Raw genomic sequence first — 25090 nt, forward strand, 5'->3', positions numbered from 1 at the left:
TTTTTTTTTTTTTTTTTTTTTTTTTTTACAAATTGACACTGTGTACAAAGAGTTCAAATGGCCAGTAAAACTACTGCTTTAAAATTGTTGGCTTTAAGTAACAGAGGTATAATTTGAATTCACATCAGAGCTTTCTAAAATGGCAATAGTACAAGCATATGACTTTCTCTGGTATCCAAAATCTGTTCTGGCTCTCCCTTTGGCTAGGGAATAGAAAACTAGGCAGCCTTCTAAAGCTGCCACAATTTTCTAAAATGCTTTGACAAAAGTTGGCATACTTTGTTTCTTTTGCTTACCTTGATAACACTGGGCTAAACAGAAAATTAACAAAATTCGGTCAATAGTAACTTGAACAGTAGCTAGTGCTGGATCTGGAAGTTCTCGTAAAATTGATGACTATTCAGAAACATAGTCTTAAAAGATAAGTAGTTTGCCACAATTAGGCCAAAAAGCCTACATTAAAGAAAAAAAATGCCAAGAATGAACTGAACGTTAAGTTTATCTCTTCCTAGGAGATTACAAACAATACAAAAGGAGCTGAAACACTAAATACAGATAAGAATGAATTCTTGCAAAGCAAGTTTAGAGAGATTGTAGAGTAATAGCCTTGCTAAATTTCCACTTGATGTTTAAAATTTTATAAGTGATTTATTATGTCACCATATTAAGCCAATTCAATTAACTCCATTCAATAAGAATTGCTTCAGAAATGCCTTGAAAAAGATGACAGAAACTATAGATCTGAAAAGCAATCAGTCTTTACAAAGCTCATCTCCAGACTTAGAATATATAACGCTATCTATCAATTACTGATTCCCCTTAAAATAGATTACCCATTACCAATGTTTAGCCATCCCATCTTATTCCAGTTCAGCATTGAGAAAGAAATCTTAAAGGGCTGCAGTGTTGCTAAACACTGTCAGTATTTCTCATATTCACCATTTAGACTATACCTCAACTTTACTTCCCTTATAATATTAAAATAATGAATAAATATGGATCCTTTAGTTAAGGTCCTCCACCTTACCTTAAGTGAAATATAAAATAAGGTAGACTTATTATTTCTTGCTAGCACTGGCTTAAAATCTGTTCATGAAATAAGAAATAGTAAACTTTAAGTTTTTTTACCCAGAAAGCAGATGTATTCTGATCCACTCCTAATATCTACATAAAACATTTCATCATTTTAGTTTAGTCTATAACATTTTCTTGGAATATTATTGTTGTACCTCAGGAAAAAATCCAATTAACCAACTACAGAAATTATGCTCAATTGTTAACCTTTTGAAAGAGGCAAAAATTCTCTAGGAAAACCTAAAATAACAACTGATTAACAATTACCAAGTGCTGAAAAGGTCATTAAAAATTGGTAAATAATAAATGCAGTTTTGCCGTATTTTACCATTAATGCAAAATAGGATGGTGAAACTTCCCGACGGAATATGTCACAGAACACAAACTGAACACTGATAGCATCTCATTTGTCTTCTGACATCAACATTTTCCAGGATGAAAAGAGTGACATGTAGCTTCACAGAATGTGAAATTTAGAATCTGAAATTTGTTAAGTTCAAGAATGGAATTAAAATTTAACTTAAGGGGAAAAAGCAAAATATGGCTGGTAGTGTCCAAATTTCAAATAAAATCTCAAGAGTAAGTATGGCTGCTGTTTTTCTAAACAGTCATTTTTTCATAAAATGTTGGCTGTGTCATAAGAAATCTCCTGTGCTTTCTATCAACCAAGACCTGCTGAAGTACAACATGTTTCCCTTGTAAATTCAACCTCAGCTGAAATGTCGAGCAAGGCGGGCAGATCTATAGTCAGCACGAAGTTGTACGAAGGAGTGAAGAATGTTCTTGTCCAGATTAGCAAGTTGTTCTCCTGAGCATACTTGCTTTAAATTATCTGGGGCGACTACCAGAAGATTGCAAAGGGCATGCAGAGTATCAAAAAGCTGTAATACCAGTGAGATCTGAATTAAGAGAAGAAAAAAAACATTGAAACAAAACAATTTCTATTTTTACAATTAGTTTTTAATTCTTCTCACTTATTGTTATTCAGTAGTTACTAATGTGGGAGAATTCAATATATTAAAAATTTTAAAAGCTCCTGGAAAGTATAAATGCAAATATTTCAGACATTACATAAACCTGGTATAATCTTTCTGAAAAGATAGTATGCCAATTTTCTTCAACAGTTAACAATCATTTATACTTCTGTGGGTTAGAATTAGTTATCATTAATATAACACTTTTCTTAAATAATTTAAACCTTAAGGAAAACTGATTTCAGAGAGATGTACATGAAGAAAAAACATATTTTCCTGATGTGTGATATATGAAAATATGATTGGAACAAAACTGTTTCAGTTAGGAAATGTGAGATCTGTCTCGTTAAACATCAAGGTGTAAGCTTTTCAGTAATGTTAGTAAGTCAGCATGCGTTCTTAATGGTCGGACTTACGTTCTTGAGCCTATTTACAAGCTTCATATTTGTGAATACATACCTTGAAGTCTTTGGCACACTTCCTATATTCAGCTACATCACAAATTGCTAACATGCCACCCATACAACTGTAGGAATATTGTTGAAGATGCTCATAAATAAGTCGATGAAAACGTACTCCAAGTTCCATCAAAACTGTATCCACATTCTTCCCGTCCATGGAATTTTTAATCTTTTCCACTTGCTTTCTTACATAAGCACAGACTTTAACACAGGCCTGTAAAATTTTTTCTACACTTATTACACAGAAATGGATATCAGCTTAGCTAAGGAGAAAATACATATAGTGTCTCATTAATTTCTAAGTATAAAAGAAAAAAACTTAGAGCACAGTAAGATGCACCAATGAAAATGTTAACAAAATTATTAAGCAAAGCAGATCTTCTTACTAGTATACTAAATCATTTTACTCACATTAGTATATTGAATCAAAACATTGTTTTCATCTTCTGGCTTAAAATCTGTTTTCTTCTGTTCTGCAGCCAAGATATGCTTCATCTGTCCAATCATACAATTTAATGTCCTAGAGAATTGAGAACACCATATATTTGATCCATTTATTTTATATTTACTTTATATTATTTATACTAAATTGAAATTATTTAATTACATAGCTCCATAAAATTATTTACTATTGGTAGACTTTAGATTTTTAAAAAAAATGAATTCTAGGTCTTGCTATCAATGAACTCTTGGGCTTATTAGATTCCTACTCTTTTTTTTTTTTTAATATTTTATTTACTTCTAGGAGAGAGAGAGAGAGAGAGAGAGAGAGAGAGACAGCGTGAGCGGCGTGAGCAGGGGAGGGTCAGAGAAAGAGGGAGTTACAGACTCTGAAGCAGGCTCCAGGCTCTGAGCTGGCAGTCAGCACAGAGCCCGACGCGGGGCTCGAACCCACGAACCGCGAGATCATGACCTAAGCGAAAGTCGGATGCTTAACTGACTAAGCCACCCAGGCGCCCCTATTAGATTCCTACTCTTGCCCAATACTTTACTTAAGTAATATTAAAGATCTTAGAAACCTGTCACTAACTTACTTCCTTAATAATCATACACAGAGAATGGTTAGCAAGAGGAAAGATAGAGAGTTTAAGACGAATGGCCAACATTTGGAAGGAGAGATGAGAAGAATATGAATTTATACTCTAAGGCAAGCAGCTGAGACCCAGCTGAGAAATGAGAGCATGGGTTTGTAGTGGCACCAATAACATTTAAGTTATGTGATATTCTCCAACAGCAATCAGTCACCCCGTTATGGTAATAAAAGAGACTGCACTGATCCAAAACTTAGGATCTGTAAGATAGTTATGGTTAATGAAAATATATTTTAGGGGAATTAGAAGGGACTAAGCATAATAATGAATAAACCAAAGCTAGGAAAAGGGTGATAGATTGACAAAAGATGAATAAATTAAGGGCTAGAGTTTCTGCTGAGGTCAGAAAGCAGGTTATGGAGTTGGAAGAACAGGAGAATGTGAGCAATGAGTGAGATCTCCAAGTTTGAGGTTTTTGTTACCAATGATAACAAGGCTCAGTAGGAAGGATATGAGAGTAGGTAGCTAAAGTGAAGATGATCAAGAAAATGAATGGATCAGACACATGGAAGGGGAAGTGACCTACACTAAGATTAAAAGAAAAATTGTGAGCCTGTTGCCCAAATCCTCAATAAATGTAGGGGACTAACATAAATGATTGAGAGGCAACAGCAGTAAGAAAAGATGATGTGAGCTTCAAAAGCAAAGAGGTTCCGACCTAATACCTATAGATGGATACTGGTCTGAAAATACAAGAAAGGACCAGGTGAATGCTCTGCTCACCTCTTAGCTCCATGGAAAATGGGTAAAAAATTAGAAGTTCACATTCATGAGACCACTATAGATCACCATGCCTTCAACTGGTCAGCTAGTACAAAGACTTTGAGACTAAAGCTTATATGGAAAGATATTAAGAAGATACCTAAGAAATACATCTTTCCTGTACCTCTGAAAGCTTAATGTATCCAACCTGCCCCGTCCCAAATTGATTTTTAGGTATTCTGAAGTAAACCAAGAAGAAACAAAGTAAGTTAATATGAGGGATTTAGATTCAGAAAACACATACTTCTTGAAGGGATGATTATAATACATATATGCATATTATAATTATATTAAGTGAAATACTGTGTATGTATGATCTCCTGACTGAAAACAAAAGGTAGAGACTAGTTTTTAGGATTATTCTAAGCATATAATCAGTAAATTAGGCTCAGTAATTAATTCTGTAACATGCTCTTTTCCCAGTTTTATTCCTTAATTGTATTTTTCTTTCTCTCATTATCATATATTCTATGGTATGTTGATCTTAGTGAGAAGGTAATTGGGAGGTGAGCTGCAAGTTTGATACTACTAATAAAGTAAAAATTATTTAGTTTTTCACAAATTAGAGTGAATTCCAGGCTATCCTTATTAGCAGCACTGTTAACTAACTTGCACTCAAATATGCTTTCTTGCATAGAAGAGAAAGAAACAGAATTACAGCAAAAAAAAAAAAAAAAAAAAAAAAAAAATCCCAANGTACACAGGCTTCAGCATCTGAGTCCTAGCTCTACCACTAACTGTGTGATCTTGGCAAATTACTTTATTTATTTAAGCCTTCATTTCCTCATCTGTAAAACAGAAATAATATTTCCTAACTAATAAATAATACAAGTGAAGGTCCTTACACTGTGCCTGGCACACAGCAAAAGCTTGATAAATGGTAACTATCATCTTCACTAGAAGTATATGCCCACATCACCTCAAGAAGAGACCCCCCGCTCTACACCACAGAGAGATAATTAACTACAAAAACTGTTACAAAAATTTTTGAACATAGAGTCTGCACCCACTTAATGAAATTTACTTACAGAAAATTAGTATATTTATTGAAAGCATTTCAGATATAAGCCTGAAAATTCTAAATGAAAATAAAATCTTCTATGTTACATACCATTTTTAAGGAGTTTTGAAAGAGTGGAAGAAAGGAAGAGGAGGAGAAAATGGTGGCTTCCAAGAAGTTTTCAAATGAATCTAGTTTAAGAAAACCGAAACATACTGAAACTCATTTTCATGCTGCATTTATAATGGTGTTTTTATAGTTTAATAAATATTAAGAGGAAAGGGGTCTACTGTCAGCACAGAGCCTGCTTCCTTCCAATCCTGTCTCCCTCTCTTTGGCCCTCCCCCACCTCGCACACGCTCCTTCAACAATAAACATTTAAAAAAATAATAAAATCTTAAAAAAAATATATAAAAGATAAAACTAACAACTTGCCTATCAATGCCAGTATCCAATTTCATCTCCATTTGTTCAATTATTTCTTTCTTCTTCTGAAGGCATTCAGATAACTTAGGAGAAGAGCTATTCAAAGTTTAAAAGGGGGAGGGAATCACATTAGAAGCTTTATAACTCTGAAAGTTTTTCATATGCATATGTATACCTATAAAAATTTATAAATACACATACATATTATTTTAATTTGCTCGCAAATCCAAGCAGCACATAAATAGTAATTACTGTGCCCAATTCAAACTAGGAAATTATGTAGTATTACTATGCCTAAGTCACACTAGGAAAAATTAACCATTTAAAAGAGAAGGAAGAGGAAGATTTAGATTCATTACTTTCATCTCAGAGAAGATGTCCCTTAAAAATATAAATATATGTGATTTTGAAATTTTGGGAATGTTTGGTTTTCGTTTTGTTTTGTGTTTGTTTCCTTTTTAATTAAATAATAGTAAAAAACAAAACCAAAAAAACCCCATAGGATATCTTAAGAATACAGTAAATTATACTAATTAAAATTTGGAGACTAACAGCCAGTCCAGTTGATGTAGCTCTCCTACACTAAAAAATAACAATTTTGACAATCATATCTGCCTTCTGAATGCCACCTAAATGTCAAAAACACCCAAAATATTAAGGAATATGCAACTCTAATAGTTATGTGAATTCTTTGCTATGTGGCACTATGGTTCTTAAATCAGTACACATCCTTGCAAAGTGTGCTTTAGAGATCACAACTGATTTTTATCTCTGAAACTGTTTCTAGACTAATTTCTTGGCATATCAATGTTTACAATAAAATGTTTAAAACTTTCTTTTATATATTGTTCCTCTTTTAATAGTACACATACAATTTTATAAGGCATGTTCACATATACTCCACCTATTTAATCCTCACGTGCTTTAAAAGTTCACATAAATGGATAAGAAAATATAAACCGAACCTCATTTAATGCCTTATATTAAAATCTGTCCTATTAATCTCACAAAATTTTTGTTGTACGTCTTTATATGTAGTGAACATTATAACACTCATTGAAACACTAACAAAACTCAGTTTGACTAACCTTATTAGTGGCATAAGGTGATCATTAAACTGCTTGTCAAAAAGATGAAAAATAGTATTGGCCTGTTGTACAACATCCAAAAAATAGAGATTTGCATTCCTAGAATCTGAAGAAGGAATTCCTAAAATTGGAAGGCATGTATATATTAGAATCATACTTGAAGAAATTTATCTTGGTAACAGAAAAAAGAATGTGGCATTATAAATAAAAGCAACTGCTATTTTAATAAATCAGCAATGATTTTTGTGGACAGAAAAGTAAAATTAAGCTTAATAACTTAATAAAATTAATCTAAACTTTTTACACACCAATCTTCATTATTTGCTGAGGTAAACCAAAAAATACATCAATAAGTGAATCATCTTGGTCTATATCTTCTCCTTTCCTTTCCTACTCTCTCATGCCCAGTGGTTCAGAAAGGCCATAAATCACTTCCACCATTTTTCTTATAACAAGGCTTCATTATCTCAGTTAAAATAATTTTCATTAGTTTCCTGGGTTCAAATCGGTTTCTCTTTTCTATTAATATATTGTTGTCAGAGTAATGTACTTAAACTTAGACATTTTACTCATCTTGCTCTCTATTATTTCTTCAAAAATATTCAAAGTCTCCTCACTATCTAAAAAGTAAATTCTTGATTTTCAGCATGGTATTCAGGGGACTTCACATGCTGAGTCCAAAAGAGAGCTGACCTCTCCAGATTTCAGTTTCATCTTTTTTTGGAAAAGAGCAATAGATAAACTCTAAAGTCCATTCTAACCTTAGATGTTTATGTTTCTAGCTAAAATTAAGAAGCATAATGGGCTAAGGAAAATATTCATACATGAGAAAATAAAAGTTTTACCTAGAATTCTTCATGGGATGATTTTTTTTTTCAAAATTTTAAAAATGAAAATGAAGTGGGTGCCTGGGTGGTTGAGCTGGTTAAGAATCTGACTCCTGATTTTGCCTAAGGTCACGATCTCATGGTTGTGAGACAGAGCCCTGCGCTGGCTGTGTGGAGCCTGCTTAAGATTCTCTTTCTTCCTCTCCCTTTGCTCTTCCCCTACTTTTGCACATGCTTGTGCATGCGCACTCTCCCTCTCTCTCTCTCAAAAAAAAGACAAAATCACCAACTAGTAAGAAAACTAAAGACTCCAACACAAACTTAGAAAGAAAATTAAGCCAGTATACATGGAGAAAATACTAATGCTTATTACTAATGAAAGATACAAAAATTAAGGTAATGTTTATGTTTTCAACCACTAAATTAAAGGTTTTTAAAGATATCCAGTGGCACCGGGGTGGGCTCAGTAGGTTGAGCGTCTGACTCTAGATTTCATCTCACATCATGAGCCCAACAGCGTGGGATTGAGACCTGCCTCGAGCCACTGCATAAGATTCTCCTCTGCTCCTCTCCCGCACTCACGCGTGCACTCTCTCTATAATTAAGAAAAAAATTTCCCTTTATTCTAAAAAAAAATTCAATAATATGCAAAGAATTAGTACAATCATAAAGGTCAATAGCAGTGTAAGTTACTGCAAAAAAAAAAAAACCCTTTTGCAAAAGGGTTGTATAGAAATTTTAAAACTGGTAACATACTTTGCGCGTGCGTGCGTGTGTGTGTTTAAGTAAACTCTGCTCTCAACATGGGGCTCGAACTCATAACCCAGAGATCAACAGTCACATGCCCTACCAAATGAGCCAGCCAGGGGCCCCAGGTACCACAGTCTGAACTGGTAATTTCACCTCTGGGATTTTATCCAAAGAAAATAATTCAAAGTAAGGAAAACACTTTAAGCTCTACAATGTTCACTACAGCATTATTTATATCACTAAAAAGATCCAAGATGTCTAGAAATAACGGATAGTTAAGTTTATTTAGCTTTACAATATATAATATTCTGCATGACAGGATTTTATACTATCATTAGAAATAATGGCAGTAAGTACTAAATAAATGGCTGCATGGAAGAAAGCTTACGAATATTAGAAACATTCTCACCCCTACACCCTTCTAAATTGTGAATACATAAAACTAGTAAAATGAAGATGCTAGATTTCCATATGACCTTAATAACAGATCCTTCATACCATATGGATTCAAATTCATATTATTTTTTTCATTATCTTCTTTAATCTTCATACCTTTGAGGTATTATTATGCAATACAAATTGCCACATTAAGTCATTTGCAAATGGCAAATGTTAAATATTCGATGTCAAGAGTCTACTGTAATTGTGGCACCTGGCTAGCTCAAAGCATGCGACTCTTGATCTTGGGGTTGTGAGTTTGAGCCCTACATTTGATGTAGAGATTATTTAAGAAAATAAATAAACTTTAAAAAAAGAGACTGCTGTAATTAAGTTAAAAAAAAAAGCACACTACAAATGTTTATCTACATCATGAGAACAAATAAAAAAATGGGTAAGAATAAACCACAAGGTTACTGAATTATGGGTAAGTGTGCTTCAATGTTAAAAGCTTTATGAAACGATGTGACATACAGTCAATAAACATTTTTGAGCATCTGCTATGTGCTTTCTAGGTGCCAGACAATGTTAAATAAAACAGATTAAGATTCCTAGCCACAAGAACATACTGTTCTCTTAAAATACTTTCTCCAAATACTCAGTTTACTCCTTACTACATTCAGCTCTGTGGTTCATGTCTCCTCAGAGAGGCATTCTCTGACTGTCTTTCCTTTATTTAAAAAAAAAAAAAAAAGCCCTCTGCTCCTGAATTCCCCATCCCAACTTCCCAACACTTCTCATTAGCTCTTACTCTATTTTAGTTTTCTTCATTGCACTTCTAAGTCATTTGTCTACCTTTCCCCTAAGATTGAAAGTTCCATGAGTGCAGGAGTGGGCACTTAAAAGGTATGTGTTGAATTTATGAATTCTGTTGAGTGGAGGCAGATGTTAACAGATGAAAATTTCATTGTGAGAAGTGCTATGAAAAACATTAATTCAGTGACAAAATAATGAGGCACTGGGCTGGGAAAGGTGGGTTACATTGGCTAGGGTGATCATCAAAGGCCTCTTTGAGAAGGCGACCTCTTGGTTGAGATCAGGGGTTGAAAAGGAAGCCATTGAAGAGCTGAAGGAAAAGGGTTTGAAGGATAGGGAAACACAAAGTGCAAAAAGCCTGAGTGGGAAAAAAGAATGAAGGCCAGAGGGGTTGAGGTAGTGAGAGGAAGTGCAATAAGCGATGTGGATGAATATATAAGAGGAGGACAGATCAGAAGCCATGCCTTTGTGAAGTTTGTTATTATTTTCTCCCAAAAGTAATAGGAAATCACTAATGGGTCTTAAACAAGGAAATAATAAACTGACTGTTACGTGGAGTCAGTACTGTGCAGAAGTGAGAATGTACATAGAAAGACCAATTGGAGTAGACAGCGATGATGGTATTTAAATTAGAATGGTATCAGTGCACCTTGAGACAAGTAGTTGAATTTGAGTTATGTTTGCAAGTAAGTATACTAAGGGATTTGCTGATACACTGGCTATTGGCATTGAACAAATGGAAAAATTATGGCAACTCCTATGTTTGGGGCCTGAGCAACCCATAATAGTAATGCCTTTTAAAGACATGGAGAAAAATGGGAATGGAACAGGTTTAGATGGAAGATAAAGAGCTTCATTAGGTATATGTTAAATTTGAAATGCACACTGAACAGGTGGAAAGTTCAGAAAGGCAACTGGATTAAAGGGATTGGAATTTAGGGAAGAAGTTATTATTATCCTATGAGTAACAGTAAACCCAAAAGACCAAAAGCAAAAGAAAAACTTTTCATATGAATCTATTCCTTTCCAGGCTTATTTTGGTATATTTTTCCTTCTACGCCTTATATTACTCAATTGCCTCAACCAGAATTTCTGTCACCTTTATTTCTGCTCTTTGGACATTTTATAACTTGTAGCATTGTCCTACAATCTGCCATACACTGCAGTAACTTATGTAGCTTGGCCTGCCCTGCTTGATGTAAGCAATATAAGAGAACTTTATCTTTGTGTAACTTTCAGCACCTGCAAAACCCTTGCATTACAGAAGCTCAAGAAGCATTATTCATTGCATTGAACTAAATTCGACAGAGTTGAATATATATAAAACAATTATTATGCATACAGTTAACAAAGAATGACTAAAGGAATTTAATGCAAATTCTAAGACAAATAAATATACTTACCAGCAAGTCCTGTTTCCAAAGCATAATCAATATGCTCAATACATAAAAATTCCACAAGAATGGTAAAAATTCTAAAGGCATTCCTTGGTAAATCAGAAGGATCAGAAAGCTTTAAAAAGAAAAATGAAACACATTACTCAAGTCTATCTTTAAAAAAAAAAAAGGTAACTTCTTTTTTTTAAGCAATCAATTTTGTCTAAGATGTAGCACTGCACTATTCAGATACCAAAATAACTTATATCTCCATTCCCACCCCCAATGCCTCTCTCACATACACAGTCATATAGTTACAACGTTCCGTATTTGTCTACAATTCTCCTGGCTTAGACTAGATCAATGTTTCTCTCACCTGGATTACAATCCATTGGTGGATTGTAACAAGAAAGAAAGAAGAGAGAATCAATAGAAAGTAAAGTACAATGTATATAATAAAACCAAAAATAGTTTCATGAGATACACATAAACACAGAACATAACACATACACAAACATACATATAACAAATGTCCCTTGGGCTGCTACATAAAATCCATTTGTTTTCTTCTTCTTCTTCTTTTTGTTTTTAGTGTTTATTTAATTTTTGAGAGAGACAGAGTGAGTGGGGAAGGATCGGGGGGCAGAGGGGGACAGAGGATCCGAAGCAGGCTCCATGATGAGAGCAAAGAGCCCAATGTGGGGCTCGAACTTATGAACCACGAGATCATGACCTGAGCCAAAGTCAGATGCTTTAACTGACTAAGCCACCCAGGTGCCCCTATAAAATCCATTTCTTTTCTTTTTTTTTTTTTAATGTTTTATTTATTTCTAGGAGAGAGAGAGAGAGAGAGAGACAGCATGAGCAGGGGAGGGTTAGAGAGAGAGGGAGTCACAGACTGAAACAGGCTCCAGGCTCTGAGCTGGCAGTCAGCACAAAGCCCAACGCGGGGCTCGAACCCATGAACCGCGAGATCATGACCTAAGTGAAAGTTGGACGCTTAACCGACTAAGCCACCCAGGCGCCCCTATAAAATCCATTTCTTATCGTAGGTTGTGGTCAAAGAAGTTCCAGAGCCACTAACTTTAACAAAAGCTATTCTAGCAAAGCTCAGAATAAAAAAGGTTCTTTATTCTATTGGGGATGGAGATGCAGAATAAGTGACAGATGCACTAAAATATGACAGGCTCAAATCCCAACTTCATCAATCCCTGGTTGAGTACACCCTTAAGATATTATTTAACCTCACAAGGCTTAATTTCTTCATCTGTAAGGTGGGAATGATATCAGCAGTACTTACATCCTAGTCCAGAGGTGAGAACAAAATATGAAAATGCACATGAAGTATTTTTAGCACAGTGTTTGGCACACAGTACACTCACAATAACAAATGTTCATTTTGCTGTTAATGTTGCTGATGATTAAACTACTCAGTAAAGAATTATTAAAAATATGGTGAGAAAATGAAACCTCTCCTTAAAAAGTGAAAAAATTACCTCCGAACTTCTTATAACTGCTTCCTGTATTATTTATCGATTGTTACCTTTTTGTAGTCTCCATTCATGTACCTTTCTCAGAGTAATGATAATCATCTGATATAAAGAGGTGGGAGTTGAAGTACATAGCCTACTTAAAAAGATCTATTATAAATACTGATTTGATATTACTCAATTCCCTTCCTGGTCTTCTTAATACCGCCCCCCAAAGTTTATTCTTCACTAATCACTCTACCACAACCTTCACCTTTCTTCTTTGCTCACTGATGCTCAACAGATGCCCTTAACAAACTTTTCATTCTCCTCCTGTTCACATTCATATATCCATGCATAATCGATAGAACAGGTAGACAGAAAACTGGTAGGGGGACAGAGGATGTAAACAACACTGTCAATCAACTGGACCTGACATTTACAGAATGCTCCAACTAACATCAGGATATGCATTCTTTTCAAGGTTACACAGAACATTCATGAAGACAGACCATATTCTGGGCTAGAAAACAGGGCTCAATAAATGTAAAATAGATTCACATCATACACAAAGTATGCCCTCTAACCACAATAAAATCAAATCTGAATCTAAAAGATTCAAAGAACTAAAAAATACCTCAAATGTGGAACTAAATAATATAATTCTAAATCACTCTTGGGCCAAAAGAAATCAAAAGGGAAATTTAAAAGTATTTTGAATTAAATGAAAATAAACATAACACACCAAAATTTGTGGTATGCAGCTAAAGCTGTACCTTAGGGAGAAATTTATAAGAGGAAATGCTTATATTAGAGAAGAAAGGTCTCAAATCAATGACCTCAGTTTCCACCTTAAAAAACTAAACAAAGAAGGGCAAATGAAACACAAGTAGGCAGCAAAAAAAGAATAAAGAGTGGAAACTGATGAAACACAAAATAGAGAAAAATCAAAGATACCAACTGATTCTCTGGGAAAATCAATAAAACTGATAAACCTCTAGCTAGAATGATCAGGAAAAAGATACAAATTACCAATATCAAGAATGAAAAGGTGACACCAGTACAGATTCTATAGATAATAAAAGCATAATAAGGAACTATCATGAACACTTAATCTCAATAAATTCAACTATGTGAGGGGCACCTGGGTGGGTCAGTCGGTTAAGCATCTGACTTCGGCTCAGGTCATGATCTCACAGTTCGTGGGTTCAAGCCCCGGCATCAGGCTCTGTGCTGACAGCTAGCTCAGAGTCTGGAGCCTGTTTTGGATTCTGTATCTTCCTCTCTCTCTGACCCTCCCCTGCTCATGCTGTCTCTCTCAGGAAAAAAAAACAAAAACAAAAAAAAAACCACGTAAAAAAATCTTAAAAATTCAACTATGTGAAATATACATTTAGTCCATTTAGCCCATCCTCCCCCCACCCAACACCCCTCCAGCAAGCTTCAGTTTGTTCTCTTTAAAAGTTTCTTATGGTCTCTGCTTTAATCTTATTTTTCCTTCCTTTCCCCTAGCTTCATCTATTGTTTCTTAAATTTCATATGAGTGAAATCATATTATTTGTCTTTGACTGACTTATTTTGCTTAGCAAAAATACTCTCTAGTTCCATCCATGTTGCTGCAAATGGCAAGATGTTATTGTCTTGATCACCGAGTAGTATTTCACTGTATATATACTACATATTCTTTATCCATTCACCAGTGAATGGACATTTGGCTCCTTCCATAATTTGGCTATTGTTGATGGTACTGCTATAAACATTGGGCATTTCTGTATCCTTTGGATAAATACCCAGTAGTGTTAACTGCTGGGCAGTAGGGTAGCTTTATTTTTAAGTTTTTGAGGAACTCCATACCATTCTCCAGAGTGGCTGCACCAGCTTGTATTCCCATCAACAGTGCAGAAGTTACACTGCCCTTTTTAATAATCCTTTAAAGCTTCCATCATCAACTACAAGGTCAAGTCTAAATTTCTAAGCATGATACACAAAAAGTTTCTGTCTACCTTTTCAATATCCCTTATTACTCTCCCATGAACATTTTTATTTCAAGCATTTTATCCTACACAACTAATCTTAGTGTATTTTTTTTTCTTATAGGAAGAAAACTATGTGACATCCACCAAGGATTTTTTAAAAAAATTTTTTAACATTTTAATTTATTTTTGAGAGACAGAGAGAGAGAGTACAAGCTGAGGAGGGACAGAAAGAGAAGGAGACACAGAACCCAAAGCAGGCTCCAGACTCTGAAGGGTAAGCACAGAGCCCGAAGCTGGGCTCAAACCCATCAAACTATGAGATCATGAGCTGAGCTGAAGTCAGATGCTCAACTGACTGAGCCACCCAGGCGCTCCTATGTATGTCTTTTCATATGTAGTATTCTCTCTGCAAGAATTACCTTCTTGTAGATATACTATGTAGCTCTCAAGACTCAGGCCTCAAAAGTTCCCTTCTTCTTGTAATCTTTTCTAAAAAAATACTCTTCCTCAAGTCTTTCACCAGGCAGAGCTGGTTGCATCTTCTTTGGTCCCAGCAGGATATAATTACTTTGCACGGATTCTTTATATGCCACCTTCTTTCACCATACTATTCGAATTTAATGTATATGTCTTTCATTTATATCTTTAATGTCTAACATGGCAGCTGGTACAAAGTAAACACATAATGTTGTTGGGTCAGATTGCACTGAATTGAACTAAATTTCTATCTTGTAAGTTTCCAGACAAAGGTCATGATTTAGAGCTAGTTACTATGATTCAAACAATATAATGTTGACAGCTTCAAGTTTGATAATCTTTAGAAATATTTTAACCTATTTCCAGCATTCAGAAAACCAGAGATGGTAATTTACCAAATATATCCATAACCACCCAGATGTGTCATATCGTAACATTTTTCCAAATGTACTTCAGATGGGGGGGGGGGAACCTACATTATAAATATGGATAAAGTCCCTTAGGTACTCCTCTCTCATGACCACCACTATCCTGAATTTATCATGCCTCTGCTTGTGCACATCCCTAAACAATATAAGCCATTATTTTACCTTTTTAAAACTTTATATAAAGCGGTATTATACTGAATATCTTTTCCTCATCTTGTCTTCATTCAACATTGTATTTCTGAGATTTACTCATGTTGATACACGTAACTCTAGTCATTTAAATTGTTAAAGATTTTTCTAGTGTATCAACATGTCTTTATCAATTATATTTTTGAGACACAATTTGCTTCTAATTTTTCACCATTATAAAAAATGCTTTGATGTTACACATGGCACATACACCTGTGAGTTTCTCTAAGGAATTCTCAAGTTACTATCCAAAGTAATGATACCAATTTTTACTTCCAATGACAGTGTATGAAAATATCTATTGCTCCCCATCCTTACCAACACTTCATATCATCAGACCTAATTTTTGCAGACTGAGTGAGATATTATTTTCCCTATTTTAAGTTTCATTTTCCTATTAGTGAGATGGAATATCTTATTGGTAATTTGCATTTTCTGTTTATGTGTAGCCTGTTTTCTATTGATTTGTTTATTTGTATAATTTATATTGATTTACCATCCATCAATATAAAATATGTAAACTATATATATCAATACAAACAAAAAATTAAGAGTTATCTCAAGTCTCAATTCCACTGCTTAAGAGGTACATATCTCAGTTTCTTCATCTGTAAAATGGAATAAAAGCTTCACCAGGTTGTTACAATGATTAAATATGTAGTATATACCTAAAGCACTCTGAACATAGTATGTGCTATACAATTATTTGCCACTATTATTTGTTTCACATAATCTTCTGCTAGTAATACTAGCTATAAATACTTTCTTGCAGGGTGTGACTTATCTGTTTACTTTGTTAAAGTGTATTTGCTGGACCGAAATTCTAAATTTTAATGGCATCAACTTTTCATTCTTTTCCTTTGATAACTGGGTTCTTAAAACATCCTTCTCCCCCAATGCTCTATTTTTTTATGAGATAGTTCTTAACCTCCCTTTCATGTATTGATTTAATACCTTACCAAAAATTTGGCATATTCAACTTGTAAAATTATATTAAAATGAGCTTCTAAATAATTTTTAAAATAATTCTGTTCTCTAAAACAAACACTGTCTTTTTTATTACAAAAAATAGTTGTACCTAACCAGAGAGCAGATTTATATATTATTACAAGGCAAAAATTAAAATACACAACTATATATAAGTACATTTATAATAACTCTTACCCTATGACATCTTTCAAAGGCTTGTTTGGTTTCTTGTAAAAGATTAACCACCACTTCTTGAGATAGGAAAGTTTCCCCATGAGTATCGATACTTGGCCCCAGTGGTAAGTTAGTACGTTGTCTAATTCTCTCTTTCAAATCTTGAATACTAATGCATCATAGCAACAAATGAAAAGAGAACACTTTATTACACACAGATTTATATTTCAAATGCTGTTCAATTTAGTATGCATCAACAAAGAAAAATGGACTAATCACCAGGAGACCTAAAAGTTCTAATTCTAATAAATTCTAGTTCTGTAAAGTAAAACAAGCTTTAACCTCTATATAGACTGTCACCTGAAAAATTAGTGTATTTGGAGTTAGGACCTTTAAAGTCTTTTTCAGCTCTATAATTCTGACTCAATAGCCAAAAACTCCTTGTTTGGTTTCCTTAGGAAGTGGACTATTACAAATTAGTTAATATAACTAAATGGTCTTTCTTAAAATAAACTTTAAGAATTTAATGCTTTTTAAATACATCTAACCACTTGAACATACTGCATATTTCATCATTATTAGATATATTAAACATAATTTAGCTTTTCCTAATGACCGAGGGTTACTTTGAACATTTATTATATGGTGGTATCTTTAGGTTAGACTCCTTTTGCTCCTAGAATACCTAACTCTAGACTATTGTGAACTTTTTAAAAAAGATTTTACTTATTTTATTTTTTTAGTAATCTCTACATGCAACGTAGGGCTTGAACTTACCACCTTGAGATCAAAAGTTGCATGTTCCACCAACTGAGCCAGCCAGGATCCCCCAAATATATGTTTTTATTTCTCATGATTGTTCTTTAGTCTTTTTTCCTTTCCTTATTTGTTGCTGCCTTTCAGATGTTACTTTTTAAGTTTATTTATTTGAGAGAGAGAGAACACACGTGCACACACATGTGCACACGAGCACAAGCAGGAGAGGGGCAAAGAGAGAGAGGAGAGAAAGAATCCCAAGCAGGCTCTACACTCCATGCAGAGTCCAACACAGGGCTTGATCTCACAACTACGGGATTATGACTTGAGCTGAAATCAATAGTTAGACACTTAACAAACTGAGCCACCCAGATGCCCCCAAGATGTCACTTCTTATTCCTAACTATAACCTCTCCCTGATCATTATGTAGTATATGACAAACCTGGGAATCAAAAAACTGATTTGAAGTGTACGCTGGACTCTAATTATATGTCTCTACATAAGTCATTCTGTTTCATCCTAGAAATAACTGGGTTCCAGATAGTTGAGATCTGAATAACTGAGGTGCCACCAATTCTTAGAACAAACCATTTTCTTCTAGTATGTGAATAATCCCAGGTTTTAGGTATTAACTAAGTAATTTTATGCCCAAGTCATTAAAAAACTCAATGTATCTAAAATATAAACTATTTCTATTTTCTTCCCACACCTGGAACAACAAAAATGATGTGCTTCCTAGTTAATAACCTGGAATAATTTACTCAGTCTACGAAAAAAGAAAAATTAGACTATAGAACTCATTATAGTGCTGATATTCTGCTTTACATTTTAATTACATTATAGATCATTTCAACACATGGTTCAAGAGACCGGATTTGATCAATAGTGTAAATAAGCTGGATTAAATGAGTTCTTCACAGAAAATTCCAGTGACTGTCAATATTTGACAAGTTTGTCCAAATACAATAAAATTCTTAACATCTTTAGTTTTAACTGTAACATTTAACAAAAACACTCACCCTCCTGTGCCAATGGATCTCTTTTGATGGTTTTTTGAGTCATAATAGCGCTGTAGGATCATAGCACTTCTGCTTTTCAAATATCCAGTCTCCACCTCAATATAGTTCTCCAAATAGGAAATGAAGATGGATTTGATAAGCTTAGACAAGAAAGTCTGTTTATCAGTACCTAAGTTAAACTCCATCAACTTGCTGGAAAGATTTGTGGTTCTTTTCATGGAAAAGGGGGGAAAAAAGATTAATGTATATTTTAGGTATAGTAACAACACTGAGGAATATATACTTCTACAATGTAATTTTAATAACATATTTTTAACCACCACTTCTTAAACCTTGGGAAGATACTTAGGATACAGAGAGAAGCTGCACAGGGCTATATATAAAGTAGGTTGACCTCACAAACAACATTTTGGTTTTAAAAACTAACTAAGGATAATCTCCTAGGGATGAAGGACTTAAAAGAAGATGAAAGTACCCAACCAGTCCCGAAGTGGCAACAGTGGCAGAATGACTTCCATTGTGCTCTAATGGCACTCACAACATGGTACCCATGTCAGAATACTAAAAGATCCACTCTGTTCATTCTCTCTTTTGTCTTTGTCCATGTGGACTTTCCTCTAATTTTCTGTATTTTGCACTGAACGTTGCTGGGATGGACTTCCTGATTATAGTTACTTTTGAAAACCCTCCTCCCAACAGGAGGAACACTGACCAACAGCAACAGGACTGGAAAAAAACTCCATAAGAAGCTTCTGATATAATATTACTAAGTATAACACTTTCATTTATAAAAGCCGAAGGTAAATTTTCATATCAAACTTAAGGCTGAAACTCATTTGTTAAGAATTTGTGACTTTCTCGATTTCTATAGTTTTAACTGCAGATAAACACAATCATGCTACTTGGTAGGAAAAAAAATAGTGAACTAGCTTACAATTAAGATTCGAAGCAAAATTGCTGAGTCTTAAACAACATAAACAAAGTTTCATTAAAGTACATGACTATAAAGAATATCTGATTCCTTAATGTGCTAAGAATGCTGCGCTTTCTACAACAGTAGTCTATATAACTAAGTATTTAATGCTGAAAGGTTTACTGCTGACAAACTTTTACTCAAAAATACCTGAATACGTCACCATTTTCTAAAAAAAAAAAAAGAAAGAAAATCTGAGATGTTACTATTTTCTAGTAATTAAAAACATACTGTGTATATAAATCATAGAGATTTTTGAGATACTGCTCTGCATCAGACTTCCTACATTCTTCTAACTGGTCTTTCACAAAACTCTGAAGGAAAGAAAAAGGCCAACATTATGTCAAGTAAATATAATTTTTTTCTCTACTCCACATTATGGAGCTGTTCTTACTTAAAAGACAATGGAAAAGACAATGCATAATAAATATACCAATATAAAAAAAATAGGCTTTTAATTTTTTAATGCCTCCGTATTTACATGTTCATCTATAGCAGTCTTAGGAATAAGTATTAAGAATTTCAAAACTTCTTTTGAAACTGGCCTATCTTGCCTTATAAAGTACATTTAAAAAACAAAACTCAGGAGCACCTGGGTGGCTCAGTCTGTTAAGCATCCAACTGTTGATTTGGGCTCAGGTCATGATCCCACAGTTCCTGGGATCAGGCCCTATATCAATCAGGCTCTGTGCTGATGGAGTAGCACCTGCTTGGGATTCTCCCTCTGCCCCTCCCCTGCTCATGCTCCCTCCCTCTCAAAATAAATAAATAAACATTTACAAAAAAAACAAGAAACAAAAAAACCACAAAACCCAAAAAATAAAACCTGATGCTTTATCGATATAGTCAATTCCTTAAAGCTGCATTTCCCAAACTATGGCCTGGGTAACATTAGTGTCAATTGAGAGATGCTGTACTTTACATTTCTCCTAATCACAGTATGCATTAGTACTTTACAGGCTATAAAAAGTCCTGAATTGTGTTTTAGAAACAAAAACTTCTTTTAGGTTGTTTAATCCAGTAGAATACATAGTTTAGGAAATGTTGCCTTAATGCATAGTGCTATGGGAGTCCAGGTTGTACATTAAATTACTATGTTTCTTTTCGTATTTGTATCATATGAAAATTCTACAGACTGCACTTGTAATTACTAATTTCACAAACACCATCCATTGGTCAAAGTGAAGATCCAATAAAAATAAAAATCTGAGGCTACCAGGGCACCTATGTGGCTCAGTCGGTGGAGCGTCTGACTTTGGCTCAGGTCATGAACTCACAGTTCAAGAGTTCAAGCCCCACATGGGGCTCTCTGCTGTCAGTGCAGAATCCACTTTGGATTCTCTGTACCCCCACTCTCTCTGTCCTTCCCCACCAGCACGCCTCTCTCTCAAAAAAAAAAAAAAAAAAAAAAAAACACANCAAATTTCAAATGTGCTCTGATGATGCTTAGTGATTAGTACCTTTTATCTTGGTGAACAATATTTTTCTTTAAAAAAAAAAGCATGACACTGTCATTCTTTTCCAATTCAGTGAATAAGAAGATTACTATTCCAAAGGGCATTATGTGAGTAAACCAAAAAAAACCAAAAACATAAAAACTTTTAAAACAGAGAAAAAAAAATCACTTATTCCCTTAAGAATTACTTAGTCATTGTTTAAAATTACCTGTAGTTTGATTTCAAATACATTTTGAATAAGTTTAGCCAGTACTGTTTCTGGATTACTAAAGATATCACCAACTTGTTTGTTTACCCGGTGACAGAGTATTGCTGCATCTTCAAATATATCGCTTCTCAAGTAAGCACCCTAAACAGAAGCATTTTACATAGTTAATATATAATTTTAAAATGTTTTTTAAAACACAAATAAGCATAAAATAAAATAAGATCCAGAAAAGTGTACTGTTACGTTACCTCCTGGCACTGCTTTATATAAACATCAACACAATGGGAATAACCCTACAAAGAAGAAAGAAATGCATTATCACATTTAATAATTAATAATTAACAATAACATAATTAATTCTGTTATTGTTTAATAACAATAGTTTTTAGTATATGTTATACATTACATATTAATATATTAATATACATATTTCTTTGTTTCTACCCTTGGATTCAAAGAACTTGTGTCCCTTTGCAAGACCCGGAACAGAGCTATATTTAACTGGCATTCTGGAAATTTACTCTTAAAATTAAATCTATTTTAGCAGAATGTATTCAAACAAAATATCGTGTCATATTAAGCTCCCTATAATGATTTTTGTCCATTAACAAGCCATACATAAAAACAAGTAAAGTAAGCAATGTCAAAGTACATTACTGTCTCAAGAGCCATTCTCAGTACTCAATATAATATTTAAGTGAAAAGTCCAACAAAAAACTCCTATTTCCTACTCAGATACAAATATAAACAGATTCAGGATGCCTGGGTAGCTCAGATGACTGAGCGTCTGACTCTTGATTTTGGCTTAGGACATGATCTCAGGCTCATGGGATCTAGCCCCACATCAGGCTCTGCACTGAGCCTGGAGCCTCTCTCTCCCACCCTCTTCCTCTGTCCCTCTCCATTTGTACTATCTCTCTCTAAAAAAAAAAAAAGAAAAAAAAAGAAAAACAAATTGAAGTAAGCACTATTTCTTTAAGTAATTTCTTTATAGGGATTCTCTCCCTAATTCAAAATCCAAGAAGATAATATTTCTTTGTATTACCACCTAAGATTCTCTGGATGTAAGTCTTTTACTAGTTATATTCCAACTACTCTCTGGCTCCTACGTTCCTCCCCATATTTAAAGCTAAATCTTTTTACTTTTGACCTATTTCATAACATGTTTGGAAAAACGAATTAAAAAACAAGAAGACATATGATTTTCTATGTCAACCTATATAAAAAGTCATTGATAAACATTATTAAATATATTAAATACTTAAAATTTAACATCACTTATGGAAGAGATATAAATATACATTTAAATTGTTCAAAACAATAAAAATTATCTCTGTGATATAGTCATACAACAGGAAAATCAGAGACTATAATATATAGAATTTATATCATCTCCACAATCTTGAAGACTAATCTTCATTATTAATAATTACTACTTACCTTAAAATGAAGCAAAACTGCTGCTACTTCTCTCATTCTGGAAATTTCACCTCTTCTTTGAGCACTGGTAAACTCCTGAATCAGTTGGCATTCTAAATCATGGTATTTACCTAAAAATAAAAAGAAAGTCATGTAGCTACAACAGGACAGACAAGGTATCCAAATTATTCACAAGCACATGAATTATTTACAAATATAATGACTATGGATCTAGCCTTCTTTTGAAAAGAATTACATAAACAATATGAGATTACAGGCAGTAAGTCTAGCCCCTATAATGCACAGTGATATATAAATCTATATTTTCAAGACAAAGAAATCTTACCAACCAGGAAAACAGATGAACTCCCTTGGTCTGACTACCACTTACAACTATTGCTTAAAAACGCAGGTGACTGAGATAAACCTCTGGATGTCATTTCTGATAGTATGAGATAAGAAAAATATTTAACATAAAGCTACAGAAAGGGTGAAGAAGACTACAGAACTCTTTACTAGAATTCAGATGTCTTTACCATGAACTATGGTGGATTCAACACCAAATATCACCTTAATATATGGTGTCTGACTGACTACATTATTGAGGCTACTAATGTTCTATGTGAAAACCTGAACATTGTGTTAATCTATAGTAATCAGAAACACTGTCAAGAAGTCCAACTATCTATGTCATTCTTATTGTAACACTTTTGGGAAAAAAGGTGGCTCTTTGAACCTTCTATGCAATGGTCTCCCCAAACATGACTCAAGTTACCATGGGAGCCTGAAAATATAATGGCTTTTCCAGAGACCTAGAATGATCTGCTTAAAATGTAATCCAAAGATTAGAAAGAATAAAACTAATCATATGAGGAGTTATATTGATACTGAAATGCTCACATAAGCTTTGCTTTTAAGAAAAAGAACCTACTTTAGAGATATATGCATGGATACAAAACAATCTCCAAGATACACTGTTAAATAAAAAACACAAGGTATAAAAGCTATTTGTATAGGATGCTACCAATTATTTTAAAATAACCAGGGGCAGTAGGACTAAATTCTACACACATACATATGTGATTTATGTCCTATGTTTGTATATCCATAGGATATTCTGGAAGAATACCTAAGAAACTGGAAATGATTGTTTCAAGGAAAGGGAGTCAAACTCAGAGATGAGGTGAGAGAATAACATGGTTCCCACTATCTCTCCTTTTACTATTTTTCTTTTACAGAAGTATTTTTATCACCTATTCAAAACTATTAAATAAATCAAACTCCACTTACTTGCAATTTTGGATTTTACTTCTGAAAATCTGAAAGATAAAAGTCAATGATAAGGTTAATACTAGTGAAAAATGTATCATAGTAATTTAAGATGTTAATAAAAGGGGAAACAGAGTCTGGGAGTATAAGGGAAACCTTTGTACTAAAGGTCATCATCAAGGAAGGGAGGGAGGGAGGGAAGGAAGGAGGAAGGGAGGGAGGAAGGAAAGAAGGAAAGCAAACAAGCCAGCCAGTCAGCCAGCCAGAAGCGAAAGAGTACTGATAGTAAGCATGCCAGGTAACAAAACGGAATTTGGGCAATTCAAATGGGGTAACTGGTCCTCCTTTATGAAATTCACACTGAATAACCAATAACTTGTTAAAGAGGGAGGAGTTCTATATGAAGCATTAACAACTCTACCAGCCGCAACACTGAGTTATTGTCTCTGCTTATATTCACTAACAATTTTTTAAAAGATTTTTAAAAATGTATTTATTTTTGAGAGAGAGAGTGTAAGTGAGCAAGGGACAGAGAGAGAGGGGGAGAGAGTGGAGGGGGAGAGAGAGAGAGAGAGAGAAAGAATTCCACAAGGGACATCTACAGAGAGAAGGGGCTTCACACTATCAGTGTGGGGCTCAGAGCGGGGCTCAAGTTCACCCAAAGTGGGGCTCGAGCTCATGCAATTTGGAACTCAAACTCCTGAGTCCTGAAATCATGACCTGAGTCGAAGTCGGATGCTTAACCAACTGAGCAACCCAGGCTTCCCTACATTTTAATTCCTATTTGTTTATTTGCCCCTTCTGTTAAGATTTTTTTTCATATAAAATTCCATTACTGTTACTTAAAAGAAAAACAATAAGTACAACATATGAAAAATAAAATTGAAACTATAAAAAGGACCCATCAATGTGAGTTAAACACTAATCATTCAATCTTTGCAAATACAAAACTTAAAATATCACATACTACCATACACTAGAATTTTTTTAAATCTTAAATATCAAGGGAGAATGTACATTATGGAAAGTTACTGTTGAGAGATCCTATGCAATCAGTTTGGACAGAGAAGAGGATGACTGGCAAAAGAGATGGCAAAGAGTAAAGAAGGTGATAAAAATGTAGAGTTATACAAAACTGATGTATCAAAGTCATGGTGGAACAGAGTGCATGTAAGGCCATACTGACCTTTGTGAAAAAATTAAATCTAATTAGGATATATATTCTACTCCAAGGCTTAGCAGAGAGGCTAAACAAAATTTTAAGAGAAATACATAACTTAGAA

General features: G+C 34.1%; 1 protein-coding gene across 1 annotated transcript in view; it reads right to left on the reverse strand.

The window, feature by feature from the left end:
• Positions 1-255: 255 nt before the first annotated feature.
• EXOC5 (exocyst complex component 5) overlaps positions 256-25090 on the reverse strand; it is a 44107-nt gene continuing 19272 nt past the window's right edge. The window contains exons 6-18 of the mRNA XM_077768520.1: positions 23829-23857; positions 22560-22669; positions 21368-21412; positions 21120-21260; positions 19686-19768; positions 18482-18691; positions 16727-16874; positions 11051-11159; positions 6877-6997; positions 5798-5884; positions 2921-3029; positions 2508-2723; positions 256-1973 (exon numbers count right to left, since the gene is read on the reverse strand). Coding sequence (XP_077624646.1) covers positions 1785-1973; positions 2508-2723; positions 2921-3029; positions 5798-5884; positions 6877-6997; positions 11051-11159; positions 16727-16874; positions 18482-18691; positions 19686-19768; positions 21120-21260; positions 21368-21412; positions 22560-22669; positions 23829-23857 — 1597 coding nt within the window. The 3' untranslated portion in view covers positions 256-1784. The remainder of the gene's footprint in view (positions 1974-2507; positions 2724-2920; positions 3030-5797; positions 5885-6876; positions 6998-11050; positions 11160-16726; positions 16875-18481; positions 18692-19685; positions 19769-21119; positions 21261-21367; positions 21413-22559; positions 22670-23828; positions 23858-25090) is intronic.

The sequence above is a fragment of the Crocuta crocuta genome, unplaced genomic scaffold (genome assembly GCF_008692635.1).
Source record: "Crocuta crocuta isolate KB4526 unplaced genomic scaffold, BGI_CrCroc_1.0 scaffold10, whole genome shotgun sequence".
Taxonomy (NCBI): Eukaryota; Metazoa; Chordata; class Mammalia; order Carnivora; family Hyaenidae; genus Crocuta; species Crocuta crocuta.